This window comes from Toxoplasma gondii, chromosome XI (assembly GCF_000006565.2).
Source record: "Toxoplasma gondii ME49 chromosome XI, whole genome shotgun sequence".
Lineage (NCBI taxonomy): Eukaryota > Apicomplexa > Conoidasida > Eucoccidiorida > Sarcocystidae > Toxoplasma > Toxoplasma gondii.
The window spans coordinates 518,316-530,503 of record NC_031479.1 but is presented as its reverse complement, the minus strand read 5'-3'; the positions used below and the strand labels follow the sequence as shown (position 1 = coordinate 530,503).

General features: G+C 58.5%; 3 protein-coding genes across 3 annotated transcripts; 2 read left to right on the top strand and 1 right to left on the bottom strand.

The window, feature by feature from the left end:
- Positions 1-421: 421 nt before the first annotated feature.
- TGME49_309160 (IgA-specific metalloendopeptidase) lies at positions 422-2,965 on the top strand (the record flags this gene model as incomplete). Its single annotated transcript, XM_002364144.1, has 1 exon — positions 422-2,965. One exon carries the CDS (start codon positions 422-424, stop codon positions 2,963-2,965), a length of 2,544 nt encoding a protein of 847 aa, XP_002364185.1.
- A 993-nt stretch (positions 2,966-3,958) lies between these two features.
- Positions 3,959-4,402, top strand: TGME49_309150 (hypothetical protein; the record flags this gene model as incomplete). Its single annotated transcript, XM_002364143.1, has 1 exon — positions 3,959-4,402. The coding sequence occupies exon 1, from the start codon at positions 4,025-4,027 to the stop codon at positions 4,400-4,402; it is 378 nt and encodes a 125-aa protein (XP_002364184.1). The 5' UTR covers positions 3,959-4,024.
- Positions 4,403-5,194: 792 nt separating this feature from the next.
- On the bottom strand, positions 5,195-11,996 carry TBL1 (transducin beta-like protein TBL1; the record flags this gene model as incomplete). Its single annotated transcript, XM_002364142.1, has 9 exons — positions 5,195-5,469; positions 5,959-6,102; positions 6,849-6,926; positions 7,343-7,461; positions 8,194-8,672; positions 9,261-9,615; positions 10,135-10,273; positions 10,696-11,057; positions 11,403-11,996. The coding sequence occupies 9 exons, from the start codon at positions 11,994-11,996 to the stop codon at positions 5,355-5,357; spliced, it is 2,385 nt and encodes a 794-aa protein (XP_002364183.1). The 3' UTR covers positions 5,195-5,354.
- Between the last annotated feature and the right edge of the window lie 192 nt (positions 11,997-12,188).

Here is a 12,188-nt window from a genome sequence, read left to right as displayed (position 1 = left end):
AATCCTGCCTGATTCCTTTGATGAGTTGTGGCTGCGTTGCGCAGCAATGTGCACTCGAAAAATCCGCGTGGACACGAGAACGCCGCAACATTCCAGGATAAAAAAAATTCAGGACTCGTACTGGCGGTTGTACGAGTCCGCAAGACACAGAAAGGCAGCTAGCCAGTGGGCAGGTCGGCGCCGTTCACGCGCTGGGCCCCGACGACCAGACTGTCGGATCCCCCGCGAAGTCGCCTGAACGTTACTTTTTCGTTTTTTTGCGTTTTTTGAATCCGTTTTTCCCAGGGACCCTGAAGTCTCTGGGTCGTTGGAAACTCGGCGTTCTGTTCGAGAAAGAGCTGAACAGACCAAAGTGACCCGCAAGACACAGCGGAGACTGACCTTTTGTGTCCCCTTCGATCGCGCCTTTCCCCTTGACACAATGACACAACGAGCAATTCTCCTGGGACTGGCACTCGTGTCGGCCCTCGCACTCCACGCCGCTGCCATCAACTCCACAGAGCCGGCGCCCTACGAGGATGCATTTGAAGTCCTCGGACGCACGGATCAGCCTACTGCCAGTCAGGGACAGCCTCAACCCAGCGATGAAGATCAGAACCGAGATGTCGCGGAATCTCTCGAAGCAAAAGACGACCCAGCCAAGACCAACTTCTCACTTCGTGGCTCAAGCGGGAGGCCCGTCAACGAACAGGAAGGTCTGGAGAAGAACACACACCTGACAAAAACTGTCGGGCAAACCAGCTCTCTAACTGAGGAAACCGTCTCCAGTGAATCCTCCTCCTTTACAGAGGAGCCATTTTCCGATTTAGACGACGAAGCCGCACTGCAGGCTCTCAGCGACTTCTTCAACAGACTTGCATCTCAAGCTACGACTTCCCCTCTCGCCCCAGAGACCACCACAGACTCTGATGAGCAGGCCGTTTTCGATCCCCAGGAGCAGGCCCCGCAGGAGAACGTCGCTCCTGAGCCTCAGGAGGAGGTAGCCGCCACCACCGAGGAGGAGAACGTCGCTCCTGAGCCTCAGGAGGAGGTAGCCGCCACCAGCGAGGAGGAGTCCGTCGAGCCTGAGCAGCAGCAGCACCAGACCCCGGAAGAGAACGTCGCTCCTGAACCTCAGGAGGAGGTAGCCGCCACCACCGAGGAGGAGAACGTCGCTCCTGAGCCTCAGGAGGAGGTAGCCGCCACCAGCGAGGAGGAGAACGTCGAGCCTGAGCAGCAGCAGCAGACCCCGGAGGAGAACGTCGCTCCTGAGCCTCAGGAGGAGGTAGCCGCCCCCACCGAGGAGGAGAACGTCGCTCCTGAGCCTCAGGAGGAGGTAGCCGCCACCACCGAGGAGGAGAACGTCGCTCCTGAGCCTCAGGAGGAGGTAGCCGCCACCAGCGAGGAGGAGAACGTCGCTCCTGAGCCTCAGGAGGAGGTAGCCGCCACCACCGAGGAGGAGAACGTCGCTCATGAGCCTCAGGAGGAGGTAGCCGCCCCCACCGAGGAGGAGCACGTCGCTCCTGAGCCTCAGGAGGAGGTAGCCGCCCCCACCGAGGAGGAGAACGTCGCTCCTGAGCCTCAGGAGGAGGTAGCCGCCACCACCGAGGAGGAGTCCGTCGAGCCTGAGCAGCAGCAGCAGACCCCGGAGGAGAACGTCGCTCCTGAGCCTCAGGAGGAGGTAGCCGCCCCCACCGAGGAGGAGAACGTCGCTCCTGAGCCTCAGGAGGAGGTAGCCGCCACCACCGAGGAGGAGAACGTCGCTCCTGAGCCTCAGGAGGAGGTAGCCGCCACCACCGAGGAGGAGTCCGTCGAGCCTGAGCAGCAGCAGCAGACCCCGGAGGAGAACGTCGCTCCTGAACCTCAGGAGGAGGTAGCCGCCACCACCGAGGAGGAGAACGTCGCTCCTGAGCCTCAGGAGGAGGTAGCCGCCACCACCGAGGAGGAGAACGTCGAGCCTGAGCAGCAGCAGCAGACCCCGGAGGAGAACGTCGCTCCTGAGCCTCAGGAGGAGGTAGCCGCCACCACCGAGGAGGAGAACGTCGCTCCTGAGCCTCAGGAGGAGGTAGCCGCCACCACCGAGGAGGAGAACGTCGAGCCTGAGCAGCAGCAGCAGACCCCGGAGGAGAACGCCGCTCCTGAGCCTCAGGAGGAGGTAGCCGCCACCACCGAGGAGGAGAACGTCGCTCCTGAGCCTCAGGAGGAGGTAGCCGCCACCACCGAGGAGGAGTCCGTCGAGCCTGAGCAGCAGCAGCAGCAGACCCCGGAGGAGAACGCCGCTCCTGAGCCTCAGGAGGAGGTAGCCGCCACCACCGAGGAGGAGAACGTCGCTCCTGAGCCTCAGGAGGAGGTAGCCGCCACCACCGAGGAGGAGAACGTCGCTCCTGAGCCTCAGGAGGAGGTAGCCGCCACCACCGAGGAGGAGTCCGTCGAGCCTGAGCAGCAGCAGCAGACCCCGGAGGAGAACGCCGCTCCTGAGCCTCAGGAGGAGGTAGCCGCCACCACCGAGGAGGAGAACGTCGCTCCTGAGCCTCAGGAGGAGGTAGCCGCCACCACCGAGGAGGAGTCCGTCGAGCCTGAGCAGCAGCAGCAGCAGACCCCGGAGGAGAACGTCGCTCCTGAGCCTCAGGAGGAGGTAGCCGCCACCACCGAGGAGGAGAACGTCGAGCCTGAGCAGCAGCAGCAGACCCCGGAGGAGAACGTCGCTCCTGAGCCTCAGGAGGAGGTAGCCGCCACCACCGAGGAGGAGAACGTCGCTCCTGAGCCTCAGGAGGAGGTAGCCGCCCCCACCGAGGAGGAGCACGTCGCTCATGAGCCTCAGGAGGAGGTAGCCGCCCCCACCGAGGAGGAGAACGTCGCTCCTGAGCCTCAGGAGGAGGTAGCTGCCACCACGGAGGACGAGGGAGCGCCGACTGGTGAGCAAGTTCTTGAAGGTGAGGGGCAGAGCCGAGAGGAGGAAGAGACTCCTGTTTCTGAGGAGGTCTAAGTGTCATCTTTCGACGATTATCTTCACGACGAGGATCAGAGCCGAGGGGAGGATTAGACCCCAAAAAGGATTGGATCCCCGTCTGAGGAGGAGGAGGCGGCTTTGGAATCCGTCAGTACCCCAGGGTCTTCGTAGAGTGGTGAGAGTCTGGACGTCCTGTGGTGGCTTTGAGGTACTGTTGAAATCTGCGCACTGTTTCTGTGCTGTCAACCAACGTCCAACGGAGACGGAGGGTAGACACTGTAACATGCACAGCAGGAGTTTGTGTGTGTTCCAGGGAAACAAGCCGCATGTCGCTTTTTCTGCGAGTATCGTTGTGGAGTTTCACCTGGGGGAATTAGCAAGCAAGCGCGCCTAGTGCCGCGGCTGGTGACACGAGCACTTTTCAGGTAGCCGCCGCAACGCAGGCGACGTGGTAGCTACTCGTTCACAATCATGGGAGTTTGCCCACTGCAGAGACCCAATAGCAGTCGCTTGCGTTTTACATTCACTTTCAATGCCGATTCGCCGGTACCCCGTTTCCCGCCCTTGCGGAGAGGGTTTGTTCGGTGGACGAGAGTTTTTTAAGCTCCATATTTCAATTTACGGACTTCGAACAGACGATGCCAAGAAGCGCCATCTTGCTAGTCGACCGGCCTCCCCGGCACGGCGACACATCGTGAATTCGTGTGACAGAGGTCGAGGCACTGCCGAAGCAAGTGGCATTCTTGTGCGTGGATCGTTTTCCTGAGATGTTTCGTGACTTCTGTGACATGGGGAGACACCGGGCGGCGTCTCTGTGAGCCACCCATCCAGCTATGGCGAGAACTTCCTGACGGCGTGCTAGGCGCTGGGTCGCCCAGAACAATCAGCTCAGTGCAGTTTGTCATGGTTCTCAGCCTCAGTGACGGCAATGCCTGATTTGTTTTATGCTTTGCCGAACCCTCACTCCCAAGTGAACCACCAATGGACTTTAAATCCGCAGTAGCACGCACGCGTGGGGACTCACTGCGAACCACAAATAAAACACGCACCGAAAATGGAAGGCGCCCGAGGCTGAGGGTTGAAAAGTCGCTCAGAATGCATACACATCCTTTAACCGAGCCCAGAGCTAGCGGACTGCCTCCACGTCCACACTCCGAGAGACATGCGAAGCGACAGAAGTACCTCTGCATGCCATACATGCATATATACACATATTTGTATGCCAAGTTTCTCGTGCATTTTCGGCGCCTTCTCCTCAACGTGGCCGCGCTTCGCTTGTGTGTGCGAGTGTCGGTGGTAACTAAGTTTCCGTCAGTCTCCGTGTGCGCGTGTCTTCTCTACGGAAGTGTCTGTTTCTTCGTCAAGAGGTCACAGCAGCTTCTTCGGATCTGTCACAGAGGGCGCACGCAACAAAAGGTGAATGCCTGCCATAACCCTGGGAACCTCATTTTGAATTGTGCAACAGCAGTCTAGCTCCAGTTGTTACGTGAGCGGTGTTGCATGGCCGCGCGAGCGGACCAAAGGAGTCCTTGGCGTTCCCCCCCGGTTGGGGAAACAACGCGCCCCTTGAGTTCGAAGAGAATCGCCCGTAGACCCTGTCGCCGGTTCCTCCAGGAATCTTGTAGAACGCCGTGGACGGTATACACATCTCATTGGGTCGTCAGACAAGTGCATATGCGTCCAGAGAGCTACGGCTCTTTGAGGTCTGCGTAGCTCCAAAGACGCATAGGCTCCCCCACCCCGGGTCGGCTGCTTTCAGTGCTCATCTTACATCCGTTTTCGAGTCACAGCTGTCTCGCAACTCGTCTACCTACCGGTCCATATGGCGGCTGCCGAGAATCCCGTGATAGAAAAGGAGAACATTCGTTGTTTCTCTTCCAGTTTCTCCCTTCCCGTTTTTACGGCGAAGCGTGACGAGACTCGCTGACTTCGTCACGCGCGATAGAACATTCCCTCAACAACAGCGTGGAAGGAAAGCGACCCACGAAATCCGTCAGATTCTTTTTCATGTGTCTATACAAAACACCCAACAGACACCCGACCAAGACAGCGCTGTGACACACACACACACACGTTTGTCCGAGAAGCAGCGCGCGCTCCTTTTTCTCCTTTTTCTTCCTGGCTGGCCTCGGGCGGCGGCCAGCGCCGCTGCAGAAGGAGAAGGTCGCCTTTCTTCCTGTCCAGGATCCCTCGAAAAAAAACGTGTGTCTGCGGACTGCTCTTTGTTGGCCCGACAGCCAACGCGATCCCGCAGCGGACTCCGAGCGCGAAGCGCCCGTCTGCCGAGACAGTTCGCTCCGCGACGCATGGAAACGAGGGGAGGGAAGGGACGGAGGCGAACATGGCGTCACATCTGGAGAGGTGGGCTTCAGACAGGACGAACCGAGCGACGAAAAGCAGCGTGTGACCGCTCGACAGTCGGCGTTCACGCAGAGTCTTCCAGCTTCGCTGCGCCAGGCTTCTCTTCGGCCTTTGCCACAATCGTCCGGCCCATGTTGAAGACGTTGTACGCAATGCTGTCGTGAGTGCTCCTCCATGTGCTGAGGAGACGCCGACGCCGCGAACACAGACGACAGGGAACGCAGTGAAAGAGACACCCGACCAACTTCGACGCAAGACGCAAACAGAGGGAGGCAGTGGAGACTTCACAGAGGTGGAGGCCGCGACACACACGAGAGACGCCCCAGCCGCGCCTGGGGAACAAGCCGACAGCCACCAGGTCGCGTCGTTCGCTGGAGAGGCAAGGGAGCCTTTTCACACAAAAATCACTGCACGGACGAAGGAGAGAAGAACGGGTCAAAGGGGAAGAAGGAAGGGAGACGAGGGCAAGGAACGCAAGGTCCTCCACGCAAATGTTCGTCGCTTACGAAGCCACAGACAAAGCAAGGGGAAACAGCCACACACCTGCCAGTCGCACCGAGAGAAAAGACTCACTGGTCTCTGCCGGTGTCTTCAAACAGGCGAGGCGCCCCACCGTCACCGGCAGGTTCAAAGACACCCGTTTCTCAGCGCTCAAAGACTCGACTTACATGTGAGGAATGACCATGTGAGGGTCGATGAGCGAAGCGACTTCTGTTAAAGACGGCAGGGCGTAGATGTGTACGACGCTGTCGTACGTCCCCACAGCTAGGCGGCTGCCGTCGCCACTGATTCGCAGCGACGTTGGAGGATACCTGAAGCAAAATCGCACCGGAAAAGTCTTCCATCCGAAGTAAACAAGGGGACACCGCGCCTGCGCCTCCCAGGAACACAGGAGGTATTTACCAGGCCCCGCTCGCCGCAGCGCACGCATCGAAGTAAAAAGAGACGCATCTACCTATCTACCTACATATATATATATATATATATGCATATATATATATGTATATGCATACGAATGACAGTGTCTGTACACACAAACAGATGAAGGTGCCTTGCATGAAGAGTCCGCTTCTTCGTTCGCGCTGACACACACACACACGCAAGCCCTCCCGCCTTGCACTCTCAGCGGCGCCTCCGTCTACAGGGAAATCGAGCAGGCCTCGCGAACTGCAGGCACGAAGCAAAGAAGAGACGGCTCTTTCGCGCAACACACGAAGGCCTTCGTTCTTCTGCGAACGCGCGAGGAAGACGCCAGGGAAAACGAGGAGCTGTCGCCTCAGAACAGTGGAGAAGCACGAGCGTTGTGACCCCAGAAACGTAAAGAATACCTAAACTGGGACAGAGAGAGAGGAAAGAGAGGACAAGGGAACGCAAAGAGAGACGCCACGGCGGAGAGAGCACGTGAGAGAACAAGCTGGAATGTTGGAGAGCAAGGCGTATCACAGGAGAGAGTTGGAGGGAGGACGAGGAGCGAGACGGACAAAGAAAGGCCGCGGGTGCAGAGGATCCAAAGGCATCCTCCCCCCCCCCTCCCTCCCATTGCAGAAATGTCGCTCACTTGTACACAATGGTTTTCGCAGGTTCTGTCCTCGATTTCTCCAAGTCCCAGAGAAACAACTGGCGATCCATGGCGGCCCTGGAAACAACCCCAACATTGCGGCCCTCTGTCTGTCAACACCGTCGACGGCCTTCCCTCCGCAGAAGAGGGAATGCGCGTGTGTCTATAAATGTAAAAGCTTCCGTGAAGCTTGTTGGTGAACTGCGTCTCGCGGTGGGCGTCCCCAGACATATGCACAGGCAAACGCAAACGGAACTGCGCTTCGATGTACGCCTACTTAAACACCCAACCCCCATGGTGCCGCCACCTCTCCACGCATACGCGCATACAAAGAAATACATGCCTATACACAGATTTCTGTATATCACACACACACATATAATATATATATATATATATGTATATATATATGTATATGTATGTATATATATGCAGGTATGTATGTGTGGAGAAGTCTGTCACTGGATTTCTGGAGATGCCCGCAGAAGTCTCACGTAACAAGGAAGCGCTCGTTGTCGTCTCGGCCTCCGTTGCGCCACTCTGCCTTGATGACTGGCTCGGCATGAGCGGCCAACTCGATCAGCGGCGCGGGTGGATCGTCCAGCTGCCACAGCTGCAAAGAAGAAAGACGCTCCAGAGAAACGTTCTCTGCTTCACTCTCTTCACTCCTTCTCTGCATTTCTCGACTCCCTTCCCTCGCCCCGCGCGCAGTTTCTGTTCTTGTTCATCTCTGACGCTTCTCGTGTGTGTCAGAGCCCTCTCTTTGTCTCCTCTTCTCGCGCTTCCTTCCCGCTCGTGAGGGAGACAACGCTTCGCCTCCAGCTACGAGGAGCAGACGCATGCGCGTTGCGCGACTCTGCTCGACAACTGCGCATGCCACTGCCTCACTGGACTGCTTGAGGCAGCTGCAAGCAAGCGTGAGACGTCAGAATCCTTCCCCGCGGTCCTGTGCTCGCTGGGCCGCTGCAGTCCTTCACGGGGGTGGTCGACGAACGTCGAGCTCGTCCCCGGTGGACCGGTGAGGAAGAGAAAAGCGGCTCTACCGTCGAACGTCTCTGTTCAGTGCGCAGGAGCGCTCGAGCAACAGAAGGGTCGCACTGTCTACCGAAGAAGTCGCCCAGCCACTGAACGCCGCTCGCGTCTCGAACTGTCGACGAATTGACATTCAGACTCAGTTCAAGCCAAAAAACAGTCCCAAGCACCTGGGGAACTCGACTGCTTCGCGCATGTCGTGGAAGCGTCGCTTTCTGGAGAGGAGACGGCCGATCGCCGAACTCGTTTTCCTGCGCGCTGATCTGCACGCTGCACCTTCTGTCTCTCTTTTTCTCGCGCCTCCTCCACGTACCTTGACGACGGGAGACGAGTCGACGATCGCCAGGAAGGTCCCGTCTCCGTTCCAGCGCAGCGAGGCGACTTCTGCGTCGCTTCCCTCCACTGCGTCTGCCGCCTTCAGTCCGTCCGCTTTCCTCGCGTCTTCCCCTTTCTCGTCGCTTTGCTCCTCCGCGGGCTGCTCCGGGAACACAGGAAGTTCCCCCATGGGGTCTGCTCCGTCGTCTTTGTCTCTCTTCTCCTCGCGTCTGGCCTTCGGCGCAGTCGGCGAGTCCTCTCCAGCCGCAGTCTCCACTTTCTCCTGCTCCCGGTTTGCGTCCGCGGCCGCGTTCTCCACAAAGACCCGCAGCGTCGCTGTCCCCGCGCGCGGAGACACGGCGCCGAGAGAGACCCAGTGACAGACGCGTTTCGGCAAGTCGGAGACTACGACGCAGCCGTCCACGGATCCACTCGCGATCACAGAGTCCCGCGTCCAGTCCAGATCGATCACGCCTCCTGCACCGACACAGCATGGCGAAAAGCGTCGCGACTGTTCATCTCCTCGTCTCGCGTGTGGGTGGCACCCAGACTTCGCTGCGAGCGAAGCAGACGCCAGACACTGGCGAAAGAGAGAGAGAGAGAGAGCAGAGAGAACGCAGGCGAGACGAGGGACCCCATGGTGGATGGGAAGAACCGCACAAAAACAACCGGAGAAACGCACGAACACACGAAAAAGCAGAAAAAGAGAAAGAAACGCGTCGCGAGAGAGACGCGACCGATGGCACGACGCGAGCTCCGCGGAAGCCGCGAAGACGCAGAGGAAGACAACGAGACGGGGGTGGACGCAAGAGCGGAAACGGAGAAAGAAAAAGAAGACTGAGAGCCACACAGTAAACAGCGGGTCCCGTCAAAAACACACCTGAGTCTTTGACGCAACGGGCCGATGCGACAACGCATGCGTCCGTTTTTCCACACGAAGAGGTAAACAAAGGACTCGATTTGAAACGGACGGTTCACGACAGCCAAGATCGCTGCCGGCGCAGGACCCATCATCTCTGCAGAGGTCTTCTGCTCCGCCGCGTTCGCTCACTTCGTCGCACTCACCTCTGTGGCGGTACGCATGCACCTTGACGAAGGAAATGGCGCTGTTGCTCGCCTCCGAGTCTCGGCCTCCTCCATTTGTCTCCTCACTCTTGCTGTCTGCAGCCGCGGACCTGTCTTTCTCTCTCCCGGCGCCGACCTTCTCTCCACACTCGGCTGTCTTGTCTCGCCGCAACTGCCATACCACGACGGACCCATCAGCGCAAGCGGCGGCCAGGTACGTTCCTTCGCAGGAGAACGCGGTGCAAATGACGGATGTGGAACTCACCGAAAGAGACGCGACACAGGAAGTCTCCAACGGCCGCCAGACACGCACATCTCCCGACTCGTATCCCGTCGCCACCAATTCGCCATCTCTCTGAAAAAACCGCATTGGAAATAAAAATGCACAGTTCATGCAGAAGAACTCAACGAGCGCTCTGCGCCAGTGCCTCGTGGTGAACTCCATCAAGGCACGGCAGGAGGGCGGCGGCGTTTGTGTGTGCATAGTGTTTCGCGGTGTCACCCGAGACCGACGCTCTCGGTGAGGAGCTCAAAGACTGTCCTCGCCGCCATTCACTTGGACAGCTTCAGAAGACGGAAACGGTCGCTTCAGGAATTCGCTCTGCCACCCTGAACGGGCAAGAGAGTCCGTCGAAGCACCAAGAAAACCAGATCCCTGCAGACCTGTGCAAGTCGCATTTGTGGAGAGACATGTATATATGACCGTGTCGCCTAGACCGCGGTCTCTGGGGGCAGCAGTGCGTGCCGGTGAACAGTTGAGTGCAAAGGAACTGCTGCAGTAGCGGGGAAACTCCATGCGCAGGGAGTCCACGAAGACGAGTCGCGTACAGAGCCGAAGAGGTTTTTCCTGATTTTTCAGAGGGGGGCACAATACCTTCCAGTGAGCAGACGAGCCAGGATTCAGGGCGCCTCCGACGCATGGTCCTTCGAGTTCGCGGAAAGGCGCGAGAACTCCAGGGCCAACGATCTCCACAGAAGGAAGGCGATACAACCACGGGACACCGGCAGCGAAGCTGAGGAGACGCGAAAAAGAACAGAAAAAGAACAGAAAAAGAACAGAAAAAGAAGAACACTCCGTCCACACACACACACGAGGGAAAGGCAAAGTGCCGAATCCCCAATGACAACAAGACACCATCTGTCTCGCGTTCTTGGCTTCGCCTTACATTCTCGACTTCTCCCTCTCCTCGGCCTGTGTTGCTTCCACTCGCGCTTCTCTCTGAAGCCACAAACTCAACCTTCTTCTCCCCCAACTCTACAGTTCTTCCTCCTCCCCGCTTCCAGTTCTCCACTCTCGCCCCTTCTCGTCGCCTCTCTCTCTCTGTCTCTGTCTGTCTCTCTGTCTGTCTGGCCCATCTTCTCTCTCCCGTTCTTCCCTCGCTCTCGATCCTCTTCCTCTTCCTCTCCTGCGCTCGCTCCTCTCCGTCTGCCTTACTTTGTGACAATGAGGCAAGGATCTGCGGGGCTCCATTCGGAGAGCGCGCCCGCGTCTCCGTCGTGTCCTGGGAGGAGACGCAAGAAGTTTTTCAACGCGACTTTCTCTTCGCATGCATGCGCGGGAGGCCCCTCGTAGATTATGTCTTCGCCTGGCGCGGCTCTGGCCAATGCACCAGGCGGCGCGTCCTCGCTCTCTTCTTCGTCTTCGCGGCGTCCAGAGAGCACTCCTGCCTCAGCCTCTTGAGCAGCCTCTTTGCGGTCTTCTTCCTCGACAGGACTGCTGCCTGCATTGTGTGACGAGCCAGCTAGAGCGTCCGGAAGATCCACGCCCGGCCCTGCTGCGCCTCGGTATTGAATGCGCTGAAAAGTAGCGACACAGTCTCAATCGACACAAGACGCATCTGTCCACTGTCCAGCGCGCGGAGCCACTCCACGAACTGGTGCATCTACTTGCTTTGGACCAAAAAACCATCTAGAAATGTAGAGAAACTCACACACCCGTATCCAGATGAACCGACGGATGCATGTGTATTTGTCTGCACAGGAGACGCACCCAGTCCTGCGTGTACATTTCGACCATTTTACCAGCTGTTTTCCTGTGTCTAGAAGACTTCATCTCTGTTACCATTCCCCTGCGTCTCCTTGTGCTCTTTCCCCCGCCCTGCTCCTCGCCTTCTTCGGCGTCCTTCCCCGACCACCGCTTACTGCGCGTTTCTTTCCGCGAGGGCCTCCGCCTCGGTTCCAGGCGCCAGTGGCGCCGCATCCGCCGGCGCCGCGTTTCCCTCGAACTGCGGACGGTCTCTCAACTCTCTCTGCGCGTTCGTCGTCTGCGAGGATACTTCCAGCGAGGAAGTCGAGGTCGTTGGATGCACTCTCTGGGCCGCCGCCTTCGCTGTTTTTCACCAAGTGCGAAGGCGACGCAGCTGCGGGCGCGTATCGAGGCGTAGCGGCGCCTTCGGCGAGCGAGGCGAGCAGTCCAGAGGCGGAGGCGACATCCTCGGAGCCTTCGCGCCTGGTCCAGCATTCATGGCGCTTGAAAAAGGAAAACACTTCGTCGCAGGGAATCGCGCGACCTGTCTCGTCCTCTGTGTGGAACTCGACGTAGATGAACAGGAGCGCCTTCTGCAACAGCGTGACGAGGGCGTTCGGCGGGAGCTTCTCTGCATGCGTCGCATGAAACGGATTCTTCGAGATCGCGGCCTCTGCCGAGAAGGCGAATGCGGAGTGCAGGAAGCCGTTCTCCAACAGGTACCGGTGAACCAGCAGATTCACTTCGTCCGAAGACAAGTGGATCCGCATCTTCGCGAGAAAGAGAGACGGCGCGACACAGAGCCAACAACGGAGAGAAGCGACAAAGGTCCGTCTTCCTCGCGAATGGGCGAGAGGCACCCGGCAACGGGAAGGGGGACGAAGAAGAAAGATGAGAAAAAGGTGAAACACACAGGGGGGCGCAGGAGGCTTTGAGGTGTGAAGAAGAAGAAGGCTGGCGAG